At 33.9% G+C, this 20,688-nt stretch overlaps 1 protein-coding gene across 1 annotated transcript; it reads left to right on the top strand.

Moving 5' to 3' along the window:
• The first annotated feature begins 1,598 nt into the window (after positions 1–1,598).
• On the top strand, positions 1,599–13,373 carry LOC114306188 (vacuolar protein sorting-associated protein 24 homolog 1). The gene is made up of 6 exons (XM_028251381.2): positions 1,599–2,110; positions 2,247–2,323; positions 4,100–4,202; positions 10,334–10,455; positions 12,808–12,993; positions 13,084–13,373. Exons 1-6 carry the CDS (start codon positions 1,999–2,001, stop codon positions 13,162–13,164), a joined length of 681 nt encoding a protein of 226 aa, XP_028107182.1. The 5' UTR covers positions 1,599–1,998; the 3' UTR covers positions 13,165–13,373.
• The last annotated feature ends 7,315 nt before the right edge of the window (positions 13,374–20,688 follow it).

Raw genomic sequence — 20,688 nt, 5'->3', positions numbered from 1 at the left:
GGGCTGGGGATCCTACGGATCGACGCTCCACCACGGGATTCTGCTTCTTCTTAGGGGACTCTCTTCTTGCTTGGCGTAGCAAAAAACAATCCCTCACTGCCCGCTCTAGCACCGAAGCTGAATACCGAGCTCTTGCTGATACTACTCAGGAACTTCTCTGGCTTCGCTGGCTCCTTGCTGATATGGGTGTTTCTTCTTTTGATCCTACCCCTCTCTATTGTGACAATCAGAGTGCCATTCAGATTGCTCACAATGATGTTTTTCATGATCGCACCAAACATATTGAGATTGATTGTCATTTCATTCGCCAGCATGTTACCTGTGGTACTGTTCGTCTTCTCCCTATCGCTTCCGTCGATCAACCCGCTGATATCTTCACTAAGGCTCATCCTCCTGGCCGCTTCAATGATCTTGTTTCCAAACTCAACTTGGTTGATGCTTCCCCTCCTTGAGTTTGCGGGGGATGTTAGTGTATATTAGTGTATCATTATGTAGTGCATTATCATGTTAGTGTAGCATTATGTTAGTGCATTATGTTAGTGTAGCATTATGTTAGTGCATTATGTTAGTGTAGCATTATGTTATTGTTCATAGGCATCCAAGGCATCCTCTATAAATAGAGTGCCTTCTTTGTGTAATAGACATGTACAATTCATAGAAACAATTGTGCCTCTCTCTCTCTCTCTCTCTCTATTCGCTCATCTCTATCTTCTCTCACTTTCTCCAATTATTATTTCAAATCAAAACACAGTGGGGGTGGTGAGGTAACCGCTAGGCTCGAAGCGTTGGGATCCTCTAGAGTGAAGTGGTGAAGCGATCCTCTAGAGTGATCCTTCACAGCCCGACACCTGTCCCACTAATGAAGCCAATGGCTGAGATCAATCCCAAAAAAAAAATTCTTTGTTTTACAGTTTGAACGCAAGAGGAGGAGAGAGAGAGAGAGAGAGAGAGGAAGAAAGGGAGAAGGGGCTGAGAAAGAACTTGAAGAACAGCTTGAGATTCAGCCTCGTGAGCAATTTTGAAAAAAAAAAAAAAAAAATCAGGTTTCAAAACATCATCAAAGATAGATTCTTCTTTCTTTATTTTGATTGCAAATCTGAACCGATCAATTTCTTGAATCTGAACAGCAATGCTCTGAGATCTGATTTTTTTTTTTTCCTTTTTCAAAAGTTTTCTGAGATACCCATCTCAGATTTCATTGAAAATTTAAGATTTGAGGTAGAGATTAGAGAAGAAGCAAAGAGAGAGAGGAGTCGTGAAGATGTTGAGTGACTTTATTTTGTATTTATTTTTCTCACTCACTGCTAGTAGCAGTTGGGTAGTTGAAGTTTGAAGAATCAAAGTGTACCATAGAAACAAAACAAAGCATGGTCCTTCAAATCTGTGAGGAAGAAAGGAAAAAAAAAACGTTGGGTCAGGAAGAGAAAAAAAAAACAGAGCCTAGTCTTTGTTGTTGTTGTTTTTGGTTTTGAATTTGAATTTTTTTTTTTTTAAAAAAAATATCAAACGATGTCATTTTTTATCTCTTAATATCAACCATTGGATCTCACTGTAGAGAGATCACTCTAGAGAAGAAACTCTAGAGGATCCTCACGCAGGGTGGAAGGCATTTCTGTTATTGAAATGCATTTTTTTCAATTTTTTATTAGTCCTGTATTATTGGCACATAATTTAGTCGGCGGCACAAGGAAAGGAATCTTCGAAAGCCCAAATCAGTTGAGACGCGGGACATAGCGGCCCAAGCTCAACTCAACCCATTACGCGCGTTCTCTCTCTGAACTGGCAAGAAAGAAAAAAAAGTAGGTCCGAATAATTTCCATGGAAGATTAGTCTCATCATCTCAGCCAAAATCCGCAACGAGTTCGAAGCGTGAGAGGCTTTGAAAATTGATCGATCGATTGACTCAGAATCACCAACCAACCAACCAACCAACCAACCAACTGTAGATCGCAACGTATCAGAAAGATCCGATCATTCCATTGATCCTAATCTGGGAAGATGGAGAAAATGAAGAATATGTTGAAGCCAAAAGCCAATCCCCAAGAGCAATTGAGGGACTGGCAGCGTCGTCTCCGCCAAGAGTGCCGCAATATCGAACGCCAAATCCGAGGCAATTTTTGATTTTCATACCTACTGAATCTTTTAGATTGTTGTATTAAGTTTTTTAAATCTTACTTCTTCTTCTTCTTCTTTTTTTTTTTTTGTTTTTTTTGTTTTTGTGTGTGTGTGTGTGTTGGGCATAATAGATATACAGAGAGAAGAGAAAAGTGTGCAGAAAGCAATTAAAGAAGCTGCCAAGAGAAATGATATGGGCTCTGCCAAGGTAAACCCCCAGCCAGCCCCCACTCTTATCTCCTAACCCTTGCCTTCATCCCAACTGAAGATATATTGTAGGGTTTAATTAATTTTTATTTGTGACAGATCAAATTGCAATCTAATCATACTTGCATTAAGATTTAGGACTCATCAATTAGGAGTATTAAATCCCTTCTATATCCATTTTAGTACCCATCTGCTCATGAAATCAACTTGAAGGTCTTCTACTACAACCTTCAACTTACTCAACACAAGTCAACAATGTTTTGTCCAATTATTTGGGGTCGGCTAGCCTATATATGGATGGATATTCATATCATTTCTTATCATCTCAACTGTGTCTTCCTCCATTTTTCTTTACCACCCGTCACATGGGTCTAATAACTTTATAGGCTCTTTTATTGGTCTACAACGCACATGACCGGTACCATCTCAAATGACTTTCCGGTCTTATCTTCAATAGGGGTAATTATTCAGTAATTATGGAGTATGGACACGTGGTATTTCATATTAGGAGTGGTGGAGAAAGTGGGTCGTTGAGTAGGTGAGGTATTGTATTGGGTGATTGGGGAACATAAGGGACATATTGAATGATAATTGGTTAGGGAGGACTTCGGAAATATTGAATAATTTTTCCTTCAAATTGACGCCACTCCTAACTTCTTTTCTATAGATTCATTTATGATTTTTTTTTTTTAATTTTTTTTTTTTGTTACACCGCTCATCTGTCTCTCGACATTTTCATTTCAGTTACATCCATTTTTTAAAACTTTTTTTCTTATTTTTTCTTCTCTCTTGACCCACCCACTGTTGAACTTGATAGGAATCTTATCAGGTCCTGTAGTAGTCTTACAAAATTTTTCCCTTCAACTCAATAGGAATCTTACCATCACAAGTAAGCACTTTTTGATGCACTCCTTCATTTCATCCATCCCGAATAATTATTAGGAGGATTGCGCTAGAACAACAACTATTGTTGGTTTTGAGATTTTGTAAGGTTGTATTTGGTTTGAGGATTTGATAAGAGAAATAGAAAAATAAAAAAAAAATGCAATCCCACTTTTAGTTTGGTTATAATGGAAAACATAGGGGAAAAGAAAGTGTGAGGGAAATGTAATCTTACTTTTTGTCTTTTGGGTTCACTGACGCTATGTTTAGTTGGGGAATTTGGGAAGAGATTTGAAAAGGAAAAGGAAAAACGTAGGTAAAACTAGGTGAAATGTTGGTATATTTTATTCACATTTCATCTACCTTTTTCGTTTCCTTTTCCAAATCCCTTCCTAAATCTCTCAACCAAACTTAGTGTTAGGCTATTTTCTTTCTCTATTTCCCAACTCAACCAAACATAACTTGGAATTCAAATCCTATCATTTCTTTCTCCTTTCTTTCTATTTTGCTTTCCCTTTCCATTTCCCTCATCAAATTTTTCAACAAAACACAGCCTAAGGGAAAGGGGGAAAAAAAGGACAACCCAATGCACAAGGCTCTGGTTAAATGGAAATGTAGATAGAATTCATTGAAACCAAAACTTGATTCTAGGAGTTCCCAAGTGGGTTCCTTGAAACGAAGTGTTTTTTAAGATATATTTTCTTTAGGTTTTTCCTTTTTGTTAACTGCATCACACTGTCCATGTATTGAATGTCGTGGATTCTTTAAGCTCATAGACATGTTAAACCACTGAATGCTGTTGTTTTTCTTACAAGAATGCCTTGTTTTGTATTTCAACTTTCTTCTGTTTTCTCTTTTCTTTATTTAGTATTTTCATTGTGAATTTTTATTTCAGGCACTTGCTAAGGAGATTGTGATGTCTAGGCAAACTGTCAACCGCCTTTACGAAAACAAGGCACAACTAAATTCAATATCAATGCACCTTGGGGAGAGTGTTGGTACAATTCTTCACATATCTAAGCTTATGGTTTACTTTCATGTGTATTTTATCACTATTATAAGTTTTTTGTTTTTGTATTAAAAAAGCAGGAATTTATGTTTGAGGTAAATTTGGAGATGGAAGTAGTCTTTCATTTCTTTACAGTGGAGCAAGACCACTGCCTTTTAAACATGATTAATTAATAAAATTGTGCTGCTCATCAATGAGGGAAAAATCCAACTATACATACATTAAGCAATAAGGTTGGAACAGAAATAAATATTATTAGGTTTCTTAGAAAGTAATCTTTGCCCAATTGTTACATGCCTACATTCTCGTGAAAAAATTGACATTTTCATAAAATATTTCCGGATATGTTTTTATTTTATTTGTTTTTAATGTAAAGAAACATTTCATCACCTATTTCTATATCACCCAAGTCATTATGTTCTGAAGAAAATATGATATTGACTATACCTGCTCCCTTTTAAACATTTGTTAGTTGGGTTTCTCCAGTTATGAATTGCGGGCTAACCAATAGTGCCTAAATAGTAAGTGAAGACATTCATCAAACATTAAGTGAGCATCTTGTACCAGCAAAAGATATCTATGAATTTGATTCTCGTCATATTTAGATATCTATAATTATCTATCATTTTCAACTAGCTCAGGTGTCCTCTGGAAGTCCTATACATATATTGGTATACTTATTGACTTTTCTATAACGTCAGTAACCTAAGGCCCTAAGCTATCTATTGTTTTAGGTTATAAAATGTCCTTGTGCAAAAAAATGCTTTTATGATATATCTATGCCTTGTCTCTTTCTCAGCAAAGGTCAATACCCAATAAAGCAATATCTTGACAATAATATCTGGCTGGGTATAATTTCATGACATTGTAAGGTCTCAGGTAGCAAAGTGAGCAGAAAGTCCTCTAAATCCACCTCCAATGAAATGATTGGGTCTGGATAACCTTGCTAAAAGATGCCTCCATGCAATCACAAACAATAGCAAAGGGAAATCCAACTGCAAGGAATATTTTTGGAAAATGCTACATTCAAAGCCCGACTTTGCTTTTGTTGTGCTTTAGTGTCTGTATCCTTTACAGTTCTTCATCAGCCTGATAAGTGTTGAGTTGGTTAAGTAACTGATATTGTTTGGCATAACATGACTCATCTAGGCGTCCAAATAGTTCAGACAAGGCTTTGTTATATTGTGTTGACTCTTCCCAATGCCCTTTACTGCGTCATTTATCCAACCAAATCCTTATTGGATTTCCATTGCACTTCTAATACTTAAAAGGAAGTCCAGTCTTTAAACATACGTTCACAAACTCCAACCATGGTATTTTGTTGTCTTGCAAGTAGGGCATTCAAGCACCCGCCATGTCAAGTCAGCTAGTCATTCAGCTAATCTCGTCCAGTTTGATCACTGGATTAGAATATGGCCCTCCACTTCCGGTAGTAAGAGAGGTAGCCGATAGTTGGAACAACTGGAACTTTAGGTTGCACTTGGGCTGGCGTATAGTTCTTTTCTTCGGTCTATGGTTTTGCAATTCTCAGTAAAGGTTACTAAAGCCAAATATTGACTCAAACCCCTCAAAGTCAATTTATTCCATAGGCAGTGTAAGAAATAATGTATAGAGAAAGAGAGAGAATAAATTGTATGTATTATTATTGATGTTTTTTGATATATTGATATCTATTACAATGATTCATGATTCCTATATATAGAAGAGGGTGAGTGTGTAGTAGGTAAGGAGTAGGTGAAGTGGAGGTGGTAGTGGTGTAGTGGGTTAGGTTTAGTGGAGTAGGTGAGGTGGTAGTGGTGTAGTGGGTGTGGTTTAGTGGAGTAGGTGAGGTGGTAGTAGTGTAGTGGGTTAGGTTTAGTGGAGTAGGTTTAAGTGGGTGAAGTAGGTGATAGGTTTTAACAGCCCCCCGCAAACTCAAGGGGGATAGGAACTAACCAACTTGAGTTTGGAGAGAGTTACAAAACAAGAAAATACATAAAAATAAAAGAGGATAGGTGACACTGTATGGTCGTGTCAGACCATTGGTGAAGACACTGGATGGTGGTGTCATAACGTTGTAGAGGACACGGTATGGGGGTGTCATAACGTTGTAGAGGACACTGTATGGTGGTGTCAGACCGATGTAGAAGACAGTTTATGGGGTCATGTCGGACCGTTGTAGCAGACAATGTTGTGACAGTTGTTGTGACAGTTTACAGAGTCTTGCTGGACCCTTGTAGAAACTAACCGGAATCAATGTCGGGACAGTTTACAGAGTCTTGTCGGACCCATAAGGGAGCTAACCGGAATCAATGTCGGGACAGTTTACAGAGTCTTGTCGGACCCATAAAGGAGCTAACCGGAATTAATGTCGGGACAGTTTACAGAGTCTTGTCGGACCCATAAAGGAGCTAACCGGAATCAATGTCGAGACAGTTTACAGAGTCTTGTCGGACCCATGAAGGAGCTAACCGGAATCAATGTCGGGACAGTTTACAGAGTCTTGTCGGACCTCTAAAAAGTCGCACCCTCAAAAGGTGTGCCCAATCTTTCAAAAGGCGTGCCATCAAAATGCGTGCCCAATTTATAAAAAGACGTGCCATCAAAAGTTGCGCCCTCAAAAGGCGCGCCCACTTCATCAAAAGTCGTGCCCGACAGAAAGCGTCGAGCCATCAAAAGGTGAGCCGGAGACGCAGCGAGGCACGTGAGCGACAGAGTGGCGTGTCGGCCGCGTCGTCAGTGTCGATATAAACCAATGCGGAGGCTGTGCTTGAGGCAGAAGCGAAGACAAAAAAACTTCTGAAAATCCTCTGAAAACAACTCTTCCTTTGCTGAGAAAGAAACTCTGTAATACTCTGTAACCAACCCGTCTCTGAAACACTCAGCAACATGGCCTCTTCTTCCCGTCCAGCTACCCAGAACATGGCCTCCTCTTCCCGTGGTCTGCTCACGCTCTTTCCAGAACTGAACGAGTCCACAAGAGAAATAACTGGTGCGGTGGCCAGTGAACCTCAACCAAACACCTCTGGTTTTGCTCCGTTGAACTTTCCGATGCGGTCGGTGGAGCAAAAAATGGCGGTGCAGTCGGATGTGGAGGCCAATCAGTATACCTTGAAGTCATGTGTGGAAACCATGACTGCGGTTACAAATTTGTCGAACCGGCTGCAGAGTAGGACAAATGAGGTGCAGCAGTTAAACGCCCAACTGGCTCTGCTCCAACGCATGTATAAGGATGCGCGAGCAGAGATAAGTGTGCTAAAGGCGGAAAACAAGGAGCTGAAGCGGAAGGCCAGTTTTATGTTCCGATTTGGAGGGCCGCCATATGCTGCAGTGGAGGAGCAGGGAGTAGTGATCATGCCCAGTGGAGTGGGAAACACGGAGGCAACACCGGCAAGGGCCGCCCAAGACGGTGGCAAGAAGAAAAGACCGGCGGAATAGGCGAGAAGAAAAATCCCACTGTTCCGATTTGTGTTGGTTGTGTTTTGTTTTGTTTTGTGTTTTTTTATTTTTATTTATTTTTATTTTATTTTTTTTTATGGTGTAAAATGCTGATCGGGGTTGATCCCCGGCATGAAGAAATGACAAGTTTGTAAAATGTTGTTTTTTTTTTTTTCTTTTTTTTGTTTTTTTTTGTTTTGGGAGTGTTTTGTTGAAAAAATAAAAATAAAATGAAAGAAAACAAGGGAGAAAGAAAATAGATAAAAAATATTTATAGATGGATTATATGAAAAACATCAGTGCGATTGTTTCAAAATAAAGTGGGGTATTTAAAAAAGAGGAAAAGTGACTTGGAAAAAATAAATAAAAATAAGTGATTTTTGAAATCAAATGGAGGAGAGAGAGGGACAAACCCATGTGATAAAGTGGAGAGAGAGTCGGTGAGTGGGGTGCAAAAGGTGAAGGAGAAATGATGGATTGAAAATGGTTTGGGTCAAAAGTGGACACTGTTAGTGGGGAACATGAGTGCATTGATTATTTGATATAATAATAATAATAATAAAAATAAAAAGTTAGAACAGTTGGAGAGAATGAGTGGAGTATGGTAAGGGTTTCATCCAAAGCCAAAATTCCTGCAGCGAATCACTTCGCAAATCCTAGCATGAGCTTTTTCTCTTTCCAGGCTTATTCATGAATTTCCTGGTGATTTCAAGAGCCTCTGGTGGCATTGTGGCAGAGAACACCCCAACCTGGATTTTGGGTGGCAGCAACTGAGAACACCCCAACCTGGATTTTGGGTGGCAGCAACTGGAAAATATCATAGATCTGATTTTTAAAAACCTCGTGACAGCATTTCATCAGCTTCATCCAAGACAAACATTTTGATGTAAACAGGGCGAAGTGATTGTCTCCGCAACATGTCAAACACACGACCAGGAGTACCAACAACAACATGAACCCCACTGGAGAGAATGCGCTGATCTTCGTGCACACTAGTCCCTCCAACACAAGCATGAACCTTCACACTTTGCTGGGCAAGTTCAAGAGTGGGTGGAAGAACCAAAGCTTGGCACTCAACCAAGCTATAATCTAGCTGCTGCAGAATTCCAGAGCAGAATGTTGCAGTGTTTCTAGTTCCAGACTGTCTCGTCATATGAGGTGAAGAATTCTTCTCCATCAGCCTCACACATGACTACAGTTGCACAAATCTTTGTTGATTTTATCAGCGGAATAGGTTGAGGTCCGGCGGGCGGCTAAGGTGAGGTTGCCGCCCGCCGGGGAAGCGAAAATATTAGGTTTTAAACCAGCTCTGATACCATGTAAGAAATAATGTATAGAGAAAGAGAGAGAATAAATTGTATGTATTATTATTGATGTTTTTTGATATATTGATATCTATTACAATGATTCATGATTCCTATATATAGAAGAGGGTGAGTGTGTAGTAGGTAAGGAGTAGGTGAAGTGGAGGTGGTAGTGGTGTAGTGGGTTAGGTTTAGTGGAGTAGGTGAGGTGGTAGTGGTGTAGTGGGTGTGGTTTAGTGGAGTAGGTGAGGTGGTAGTAGTGTAGTGGGTTAGGTTTAGTGGAGTAGGTTTAAGTGGGTGAAGTAGGTGATAGGTTTTAACAGGCAGCACCGGTGGATAATTGCAAAATGACATTTGCCCATTTACAGACAGGAAGCTTGCACAGCTTACTTACTAAGGGAACTTAGCGGCTTCGGGTTGCTAAACAGTTAAATCAATCCAGATTCAAGCATAGAAAGAGACCTTCAACTTCAAGCTTAGCTATAGTTTTTTGTCATACAGAAATTGGGACTCAAATGTGGATGCATAGTGAAATTATCAGTCTCTTAGTGGTGTTATAAGCTTGGTTTTCTTCAATTTTTTTGTTTATTTGGAGCTATAGAAAAATGCATTGACCTAGTTTATTGGAAATTTAATTCACACGGAATGAATTGCACGATCATAAGTTGCAAGTTGCAACCTTAAATATAATTCCTTGTCTGATATGATTATTAATTTATTATAATTTTTTTGGTAAATTATGTTTAGTTAACAAGTGATTAGGGCTATGCAAAATAATCCAATCTGTTAAAACCATCCAATCGGCACCGATTCGCTCTATTAATCTGCTAACCGTGGATTAAATTTTGAAATTTATAATCTGCTCTCCGCTATAATTAATACATATATTTTTTTAACCTCTAATGAAATATTAAAGTAAAAGTATAAGAGAGATTTAAGATGTGAAATTTGTTGCAAATTAGTAGTTATATATGAAAAATGTCATGTAAAATTAGTTTGTATTATATATATAAAAAAATATTATGCAAATTAGTGTTTTATATTATGCAAATGCTTGATAATTGTTTATGAATACTCTTCCATTAACTAGTAAATTGAAACCATCCCAAATTGCCCAAACCGCAGTTTGGTTATTTTTCAATCCGCCATTCATAGTTTGGTTTATAATTTTACTTTCAAACTGTTCGAACCGCATCACGCACATCCCTACATGTGATATCATAAGTAACTAGAATCAGCTTTGACTATCTGAACTTATAATAGGGAAGTGGCCAATATCTTGATTGTTTATGTTGTATGTTTTCTCTTGATTATTTGTTTGAACCTCTTCCAATCTTGGGAGTTATCTTGATTATTGGTTTGAAATTTCTTTCACTAATATCGTTGGTTGATTTTGCAGCAATTGCCCGCACAGTGGGGCACTTGTCCAAGAGTGCTGATGTCATGAAGCTTGTCAACAACCTCATGAAGGCCCCAGAAGTTGCTATCACAATGCAGGAATTCAGCAAGGAAATGCTAAAGGTATTGCTTTTAGTGTTTTTCAAAAACCAAAGATATCAAAGATTCGTCAATTGTGAGGATGGAATTTTTTATTGCATTGCGTCTTATTGAAGTAAGGATGAATTTTTATTTATTTATTTATTGCATTGCATCTTTTTGAAATGCACACTTGTTGTTCTTTTAAATGTGCATTTTCCACAATCAAAATCTTTCCTGTGTTCTGTTTGGTTATATTTCTTCAGTTAAATTTTGAAAGTTTGATTGTTTTATTTGAGGTTAATTATTAAACTCGCATCTGCCTTTATTTCTATTTCTTAGAAATTTGATATTACCAACAATTGAAAAAAAAATAAAAATTTTGAAGAAATTTAATATTACCACTTAAAATCTCTTCTACTACAAGCATTTCTGTAGTGGAACAATCATGAATTACAGGAATTCTAGAAAATTACTTCGTCGTGTTGAACTTCTACAACCATTACATATTTCAATTATGTGAAACCAAAATAATTTGCGAACATATTATAGAAATCTAGCAGTTCTCTTGTACTTTGGACTACCATTTTACATTTATTAATTCAAACTCGAAGATGGGAGAGATGGAATATGAGTATGACAGCTTGATGAACATTGGTCCTGTTTGGTGTAGCTGTTAGAACAGATTATAGATTATAGTTTAACAGATTATAGATTATGACTTTAATCAGAAGCTATTCATCTGTTTGGTGTACCTGTTGGATTATAGATTTAAGTTGCTGAGTAGTGTTTGTTAAATAAGCTGTGAAGTAACTTTTTCAATTAACTTTTTTTATATTTATTATTTACTATTTGTCTACATTTCTCATAAATAATAATAATAATATTCTATAGTCCATTTGGGTCTTTTTTTATTTTTAAAAAAATAAAAAATAAAAAATCTAAGAGTATAGCCGTGAATTAACATATCCACAGCAGAAGCTGATAATCAGAAGTAAGATGTGAGCAGCTTCTCAGAATTAATTTTTTTAACTTAAAATAAGTTGTTAGAATTAGAAGCTGTTTAAAATAAGTTTAACTAAACAGTCCAAAATAACTTTTTAAAAGCTAGAAGCCATAAGTTGGCTCAAAAAAGCCCCACCAAACACCCCCATTGTTTGGCCCATTTATTGGGGGTGTTTGGTAGGGTTTTTTTGAGCCAACTTGTAGCTTCTGGCTTTTAAAAAGTTATTTTGGACTGTTTGGTTAAACTTAATTTAAACAGTTTCTGATTATAACAACTTATTTTAAGTCAAAAAAGCTGATTCTGAGAAGCTGCTCACCCTTTGCTTCTGATTATCAGCTTCTGCTGTGGAGATGTTAATTCACGGTTATACTCTTAAATTTTTTTATTTTTTATTTTTTTAAAAATAGAAAAAGACCCAAATGGACTATAAAATATTATTATTATTTTTTATGAGAAATGTAGACAAATAGTGAATAATAAAAAATAAAAATTAATTGAAAAAGTTACTTCACAGCTTATTTAACAAACATTACTCAGCAACTTAAATCTATAATCCAACAGTTATACCAAACAGATTAACAGCTTCTGATTAAAGTAATAATCTATAATTTGTTAAGCTATAATGTATAATCTGTTTTAACAGCTACACCAAACAGCATCATTACCTTAAGCTTTGGGCACTGTCTGGCATGCTATTAGAGGTTCTGAGTACAGGTCTATATGTTTGTTTGTGTGGAGTACAGGTCTCGATATTTGCTTATGTTCCCCCATTCTATGTTTTGCAAGCTATTTTTTTTTTTGTCTATTTAACTCTCCATGTGCGAGGAGGGTTCACACATGAGGGAGGGTTTGTGAGGCAACAGAGTATATGAGAGCCTGACAAATATTATTCTTGCACATTCCCTAATATATTAAAGCTTTAGGAGCCTGTGTACAGATATTGAGTCCTTTGTGTTTTTGGTTGCATTTTAATGCATATTCTTATTAAATGACCTTATTTCTAGTTAATGTAGATAATGTCTTATAAAACACTTCCAACGTCGATGTGCACAGCTACTTGAAATTCATTGGCCTAATTCACACTAGAAATGCCATACTTTTTGTCATTCTATCTAATCCTCTTGGTGTTGACTTCAATTTAATAGAAAAATTCATGGATTGCGAAGGCTAAGGAAATGAAGTATCATTTCTTCTGCACATCATTGTTAGCTTTTTTAGTGTTTTTAAGTTTTTAAAACATATCATTGTTAGTTAATTCTGTATAAATGTTGGTTTGAAATAATGTCATCTATATATAGAATTAAACCCAGATGGTAATGAGTCTCAATATTAACTTCCAAGTATACAAAATAATCTGAGTCACGTGCATATATATATATATATATATATAGGCAGGGATAATTGAGGAGACTGTAAATGATGCTATTGACTCAGCACTGGATACGGAGGATATGGAAGAGGAGATTGATGAAGAAGTTGACAAAGTCTTGACTACACTTGCTGGTGAGACTGCTGCTGAACTTCCGGAAGCAGTCAGGAAGGAGAAATTAAAGGAACCCGCAGGAGCTGTGCCGGAGGTATAGGCAACAATTCTATCATCTGATGCATTTTCCATTTTAGCCTATCATTTACTCTGAAAGAAGCTGAATTTCCTTTGATTTTTGTAGGATGAAGCAACAGGCGAGGGTGCTGACGATGAGGAAGAACTTGAAGAAATTAGGGCCCGGCTTGCCAGAGTTAGATCATAGTTTGATCATTTTATGCTTACCTCTAATACGTGGCATTTAATGGAAAGGTCATCAAATTGGTTTCCGGATTGCAGCAGGTAAAACCTAGTTTACCTTTTGAGAAAGAGATGGGAAGAAAATGTCTATATTATAATTCATATCAAAATCCACTTCATTTGAAACACATGTTTGGTCATTACTTGTGCAATAGTTAATTATCTATACGTGCATTATCTTGGCTTTGAAGGTTTCATTTTCTCTCCGATGAAGCATGAACCCGATGTTTCATAGATTACGTACTATGGTTTCTTTCAGATTCAGAGATTAATCCAAGGCCATGTTTGTTTGGGTGGACATGAGATTGGGATTAGATTAATAGTCCAATAAAATTATTAATCCGATGTTTGGTTAAACAATTGAAGTACGGACTAATTATTTTAAACTTGACTATTAGTTAAAATAGGATACATAATCCAACGGATTCGTAGTCCTAGAACTATTAGTCAGAGAATGCTAATCTAATCCGCCCAAACAAACATGAGGTAAGTGTATATTCCTCATCACAACCTAGTCCACTTATTCGGTTGTCTTGCTTGTGTACTGGTAAGGTGTTGGATAATTTAAATTTGTTCAAGCTTGAGCTAAAATTTATGAACCCAAATTAAAATTTGGTTAAGATCTGGGTTTTCACAACCCAAACTTTCAAATTTTATTGTTAATAATTATATAATAAACAAGAAGTACACATAAATTACTGATTATGTTCTCATAATTGGTTTAAATCATATTTCCATGTAATCAATTCTATTGCTTAATACCCATCTCAAATAAACTTTCTTATTATATTCCATGTTTCGTTTGGGGCTAACTTATTTTAGTTAAAAAATTAAAAAATTTCTATAAGTTATCACATTACTCTCTTTATTTATCTACATATCTTTTCATAAAAAGTTAAAAGTTATTAAAATAGTCTAAAACTCTAATGAGGCCGTCAATCTATTAATTAATTTAGTACAACTCGATATAACTATAGATAAATTTTCACATTGAATTCAACACCTCAAAGTCCAGTATGAATTATTTCAAATAAAATCAAACTTGGGATATTTGTGGTGTATTTTGAAAAATAATAAAAACAAAAAAGGAGAATCAAACAAATACAAATATAGACATGGTAACAGAAATATGGAATAGGACAATAACCTGTGATATGAGGCAAGTACCTTGGAAAATCCAACCTAGGTTAATGAAATCATGAATACTCCAAAAGAATATCTAAAAACATAATTCAATTGCCACTTTCTGAAAAGACTCAAAAAAAAGTATTTTTTGTGCACGTTTCGTGGCCTACTTTATGCCTAATTTCTCAATTTTCATTGTTACTTATATATAATATAGCATACGTTAGAAAACGGATTTGGGTCACTGTTGTGCTTACTGCACATCTGTGATTGTTGTGTAGTTTGTTGGACTCCTTTCGGATGTTATTTTAATGATGTGAATTGTTTAAATTTTAAATAATATCGAAATAAATATACTTATAAAAATGAAGTTAATCGGATATTGACAATATTTTTATCGAATTACATTTGTATTCTGTTTGATATATACATATTTATTTTTTATATATACACAGATGTGCTTTGATGAAGGAGTTATTGATATTCGATTGACTTGATTTTTTATAAGTATATTTTTCTTGATATTTTTTAAAATTTGAACAATTCAGATCATCAAAATAATATTTGAAATGAGTCTCACTAACTATACAACAGTCACCACTATGCTGTGCTGTGTTTGATGCATAACAGTGCCGCCATGTTCAAAAAACACTATAACAATGATGTGATAATGTTAATTCTCTAAATACAAGTCATATTCATATGAGTGTTTTATTTCAAAAAAAATTTGAAATGAGATTTTTGTGCATACCATGGCTGCCCATACGCATAGAGATTTCTTTGAAATGAGATTCATGTTCCTCAAGCCTCTTACGTCACCTAGAGATCACAACAAAGAAATGAAAATCAATTGCCTATGTTGTGATCTCTGGATAATATAAGAGAATTGAGTCTATTTTTAAGAAATTGAAATTAAAATTAAAATTAAATTTTTTAGTATTTTTTTTGTTTGTAGTGATTTTTTAAAATGTTTTACGCAAATTTTAATTTTTTAGATACACTTAATCTAAATATACTTAAAAAGTATAATATTTATGAAAAAAATATAAAAAAATTCACCAAATACAAAAACAAAAATATAAATAAAAATAAAAAATAAACAAAAATTCAATACATTTCAATGAATATTTTAAAATTTTTGTATAAATTTCTTATTTTTTAAGTATATTAAGAATAATAGATCTAATTTTTTTTTAAAAAAAATAAATTGATAAAAATATTTTAAAAAATTATTAAAAATACAAATTAAAAATTTATAAAATTATTTTTAAAAACTCAAAACCAAACAAGGTGAGTACTACTTGGCATTTTTTTTTTTTTTTTTTCTGACAGAAATTATTATCTATTATGATTCCTACTTCTCCGCTGTTCCAATTAGATCAGAAAGAGAAATTAATTAAAAGTAAGTGGACCTAGAATTGAATCATGACTATATAACCTATCTCTAGTAGACAACATACTAGGGTTCAATTGTAAGAGTTCCACCGACAATGTTGTTGTTCTCACCATTCTTTTTATTACAAAAAGATTCAGACTTTTATTTCAAATAATCGACAATAAAACAATATGAGTTGGCTCATGACTTTAGCGATTTAAACTCTTACATATCTTATATTTTCTCACGTACTTGCCTTTAAATAAAGAGAGCGTCACAAGAACAATAATTTTTTTTTTATAAAATTTATTAATTTATATAGTAATAAAATGAAAAGTTTCAATTCTCGAAAACATCAAATGACAACCCTACCATGACTCATTGTAATACAATATTATGTTAAGACTTTACTTAAAAGCAAGTCTAGGTATTAAAAAAAGTAATTAATTTTTTTTAAAAAAAATTAGTAATTGGTGTAAATTTTTATTACTTAAAAGAAGCACTTGGGGTGGAAGCTATAGACAAGAGGTCAATGCGTAAGCAGAAATAAAAGCGACAAAAAAAAGCAAAAAAGCAAAAAAGCAGAAACATGTTTTGCGTAACAAAATTCCGACAGTGACGACCTCTTTGCTGAATCCTGACCGTCTGATGCATTCTTTTTTCTCTCCAACCACCCTCTGAAATTCTTCATAACGTATCAATAATATCTGGACGGTTGAGATCTTTTTTGCTAATAATCAAAATTTTTGAGGTGGATCGAGAATTCAAACGTGGCTGGTTGCCTGTGATCACTCATTTTTTTATTAATTAATTTATTTTATATTGTTTATGGGTAAATTACATTTTGTATTTTTGAAGTTTATTTTAAAATTTTTGGTCAAGTTGAAATGACGTTTTCTAACAAAAATTACTATGTGATGTGACCCTCACACGAGATATTTTTAAGGTAAAATTATGAACATTTTAAATATTTTTTTTATTTATTCTATATTTTTTCACAATATTTTTTTTATTATATTTTTTAAATATACCAACACCTGGTATGTTTAGAAAACAAAATTAAAAAATATATATATAAGAAATAAAAAATATATTACATTTCCACCTTAAAAAATGCCTTCAGTCATATGACAAATTACGTTAGACAATCTAATACCAAATTAACGAAAAAGTCATTGCAACTTGATCGGAAATGTAAAAGAATAACTGTTACAATTAAAAATTAAGGAACTAAAATGAGATTTGGTAGTGTTTTGAAAAGTTAATAAAAAGTTAATTTTTTAACTTTTTGACTTTTTTAATTGTTTTTTTGGCAAAAAATTGGGTTGTTTTGGGTAAAAAAAAACTAGTTTTTTTTTAGCTAAAAAAGCTGAAAAGCCAAAAAGTTGGCTTTTTTGGCAACTTCCCAAAAGAACAGGGTACAAACTATAATTTACTTTATTTTTAGGGAGATTTAGTAGAAATCATTTTTCAAGTATTTGTATCCCAATAAGTCTTATTATTTAAACATTTAATCTATCAAATCTTAATTATCATATTTAAGATATTTTATGGACATTTCTATCCTTACAAATATTTTTTGAACGGTTAGTAATTTAGTAATGTGAACATTCATATTTTACAATGTGAATATTCACATTGATGACGTGAACATTTACATCATAGAACATTCACACTGTAAATATGAATATTATTAGGAATATTTTGATAATTATATCATTTATAAGAGTTATAATGTAGATTAAATAGAATATAAGTAAAAAATGATTTATGAAAAAATGCTTCTTATTTTTACTAAAAAATAGTTACATATCCTTTATTATTAGAGGGAATTGCATTTCAATACAAAAATCAAAAGGCAAAGAGAGGTACAAAAAAGTGGATTTTGTGTCGTGGAGTAAGTCAGGCCGAAACTTTCATAATTCGTGTTTTATATGGTATCTAAATTAAATTTAACGGATTTAGAAGGGACGTATATATTTTTTCAAATTTAACGGTAATTAATGGAAGTTTCTATAATTCACTTCTTTGAAGGGTAATAAATTTAATTTAATTTAAAAATTCAAATATTTAATGTATAAAAATTTAATGTTAGTTAGTGCAAACTTTCCCAATTCATTCTTGTAACTAATTTCAATTTAATTTAAAATATCAAATATGCAGTGTAAAGTTATACAAAACTTTATCCAAATCAAATAACATTATACATAATTTTTAATGATATAAAAATTTCAAAAAAATTAAGAAAAATGAATGAGGAGTTTCAAACGCAAGGGTTTAACAATGTTTTTGTTGACTGCAAATGTTTGACAATGTTTAGTACTTTACTTCTTTATATGGTAATTAAATTAAATTTATTTAAAAAGTCAAATATTCAATGTAAAGGTATAAAAAAAATTTAAATTCATTTCTTCATATGGTAACTAAATTTAATTTAAGATGGACAAATATATTCAATGTAATGTTACACAAAATTTTATGGAGAAATTACCAGTAAATCCCAAATTAGGGAATGATGATTCATTTAGTCCTGTGTTTTTTCTTATAAACCATTGGGTCCTATTTAATTGATAAGGAATATTTTCTTTTGATTTGGCATGGGTGGAGTTTACACATTTACCCTTGTTATGATTTTGGTAGATTCTTTTTTGCTCATTTGTGTGCAATGATTGAGATGGTAACATTTTACATTTCCATTTTTGTATGTTTATTTTTGTAGAGTGATATACGGTGGATGTGTTTCAATTGCTAATGTTTTCTTCATTAACATCGATACAGTTAACATTACATTTTTACTACCACAAATCGTATTAACATTCCATATCACCACCAACATTCATACACTCAAAAAACAGGAGAATAAGTGGTATATTACAACACAACAAATAAAAAAAATGATACTGACGCTACATTTCATTAATATCAATACAGTTAACATTACAATATTTATTATCAGTATGAGTACACCATATTTTTAGTTCACGTTACTAATGTATAACATGTACTTTCAAAAATTTACAATTCTTACACACAAATGCAAATATCATCAGCATATCACAAAACACAGTTTCCTCATAAGCACGCCTAATTAAGGGAATGATATAAGCTGTTGCGAATATCCTTCGATGTTCCACAAAATTATTAATGAAACGTATATGCTCGCTTTTGTTATATTATAACAAGCAAATTGTTTTTCCCTTTACACCCTATCATCGTCATTAAAAAAATAGAACATTTCACTTTGTCCTGTCACCTACGGAAGAATAACGAACTGTTAGCGACAGGGACTGTAACACCCATGACCTATGATTAACTGCTAACCCACGATTAAAGATGCCTAATAAGTAATTAAGATGAAATTTTGAATTATTTGCATATGTGTTGCATTATTTGTGTTTCTATTTGTTTATCGTAGGAATATCTGTTTGAGATTCTGTTAAATGTAGTGAATTGAAGGCTTTATCGGCATCCGATCAAGAAATTGACTTGATTTATAAGTTATTTAGAATTTTGAGAATTTTATAGTAGGTTCAATTGAAATTCGATTTAGAACGAATAAAGTAGAATAAAAATAATCTCACTTAGTTATCTTTGACTCAAACTAATTAAGCTTCATTAGTTGAGCCTATATAAGACCTCCACACCACCTAGACTCATCTTTTCTTCATCATTTTTGAGACAAAAACGTGAGGGAGAAGAGAGAGAGTGAAGAGAAGTTTAAACTCAAGGGAGGAAAGCTAGCATTTGGAAGGAACTTTAGAAATTTGACCTCCTAGCTCAAAGAATTAAGCATCTTAAATCCAATTGAACACATAAGGTAAGAAATTGAACCTTTAGTTTTGTAGTTGAGTTAGTTCATACATGAATCCAAGATAATTGAGCTAAAAGATGCAAAAATTAAGCTTAAGAAGTGGAAAGAAAGATCAATTTCGTACATGCATATGCATTTCATTGCATTTGGAGCTTGTTTTCTAAGAAATTCTCTCATGCATGATGCATGTAATAAGTTGAGCTTAGGTGTAGGAATTCATCATGTTTTATATCCTCTTATCTCGTTTGATTATGTTTTGGAAGTTTTAAACCCAAGTCAATATATGCATGGTATGTATACTCATAATTCAAGTTTGAATTTGAAGAATCCACTTGCTTTTGAGCCTTGATTTTGAGTAATGATTCTTAATTCATGATGTTTTGCAAGTTTACAAGTGATTTCTTGAGTTTTTGGCCCAAAGGAACATGTTTACAACTTTGGAATTTGAGTTTGAAGCTTGGTAGAGCAATCTAGAAATTCTAGATTCTGCTTCTCCGCTCGAGCGACAGATCTTGCACTTGAGCGACCACTCTGTATTTTGCGCCTCCGCTCGAGCGACCAAAAGTTAGCTCAAGCGTAAAATGCATGCTCCTAAAAGTTTTCAATTTTTACAACTTATTCGAACGACAAGAGTTGCGCTTGAGCGAGGAACTCAATCTCACGCTCGAGCGACCATTGAGCGAGCGTTGAGTGGAAAAATCAAGCAACTAGTACTTTTGCAGAGTTTATAGGCCGCTCGAGCGACAGAAATTGCGATCGAGCGTCCACTCATATTTTGGAACGTCCGCTCGAGCGAAGAAAGTTGCGCTCGAACGAGACCCCTATTTTTAACAAGTTTTGTTAAGTGTTTTCAAGTACATTTTAGCATCCTCATTGCGTCCTAGGCATTCCTAGGCCAATATTAAGACATAGTAATGAGGAGAAGAAGTAGAAACATACCAAGATGAGAAAGAACTAAGTCAATGATTCCAAGTGTGTAATTCAGTATGTATTCGTTAAGTATTTGTGTAGGTCACGCGCCATAAGATATCTGATTTGCCTACTCTATCTGTTTGCTTTGGAGCCAACAGTGAGTAATAACTTAGTAAAGCTATGTTCAACTTTATTTATTTTCTATATATGGAATAAGATCTGTTTTATGACATGTTATATATATTTTGTACAATGAATGATTGTCC

Source organism: Camellia sinensis, chromosome 12, assembly GCF_055761805.1.
Source record: "Camellia sinensis isolate YWXY chromosome 12, ASM5576180v1, whole genome shotgun sequence".
NCBI lineage: Eukaryota > Viridiplantae > Streptophyta > Magnoliopsida > Ericales > Theaceae > Camellia > Camellia sinensis.
Note: the sequence above shows the minus strand (reverse complement) of the source record. Positions and strands in the feature narration are given on the sequence as shown.

What these genes read in the sequence shown, in the direction of transcription:
- LOC114306188 (XM_028251381.2), top strand. Translation starts at nt 1,999, where the DNA reads ATGGAGAAAATGAAGAATATGTTGAAGCCAAAAGCCAATCCCCAAGAG. An exon ending in ATGATATGGGCTCTGCCAAG is followed by an intron (nt 2,324 to 4,099) that starts GTAAACCCCCAG and finishes TTTTTATTTCAG; the next exon opens with GCACTTGCTAAGGAGATTGT. An exon ending in TCAGCAAGGAAATGCTAAAG is followed by an intron (nt 10,456 to 12,807) that starts GTATTGCTTTTA and finishes ATATATATATAG; the next exon opens with GCAGGGATAATTGAGGAGAC.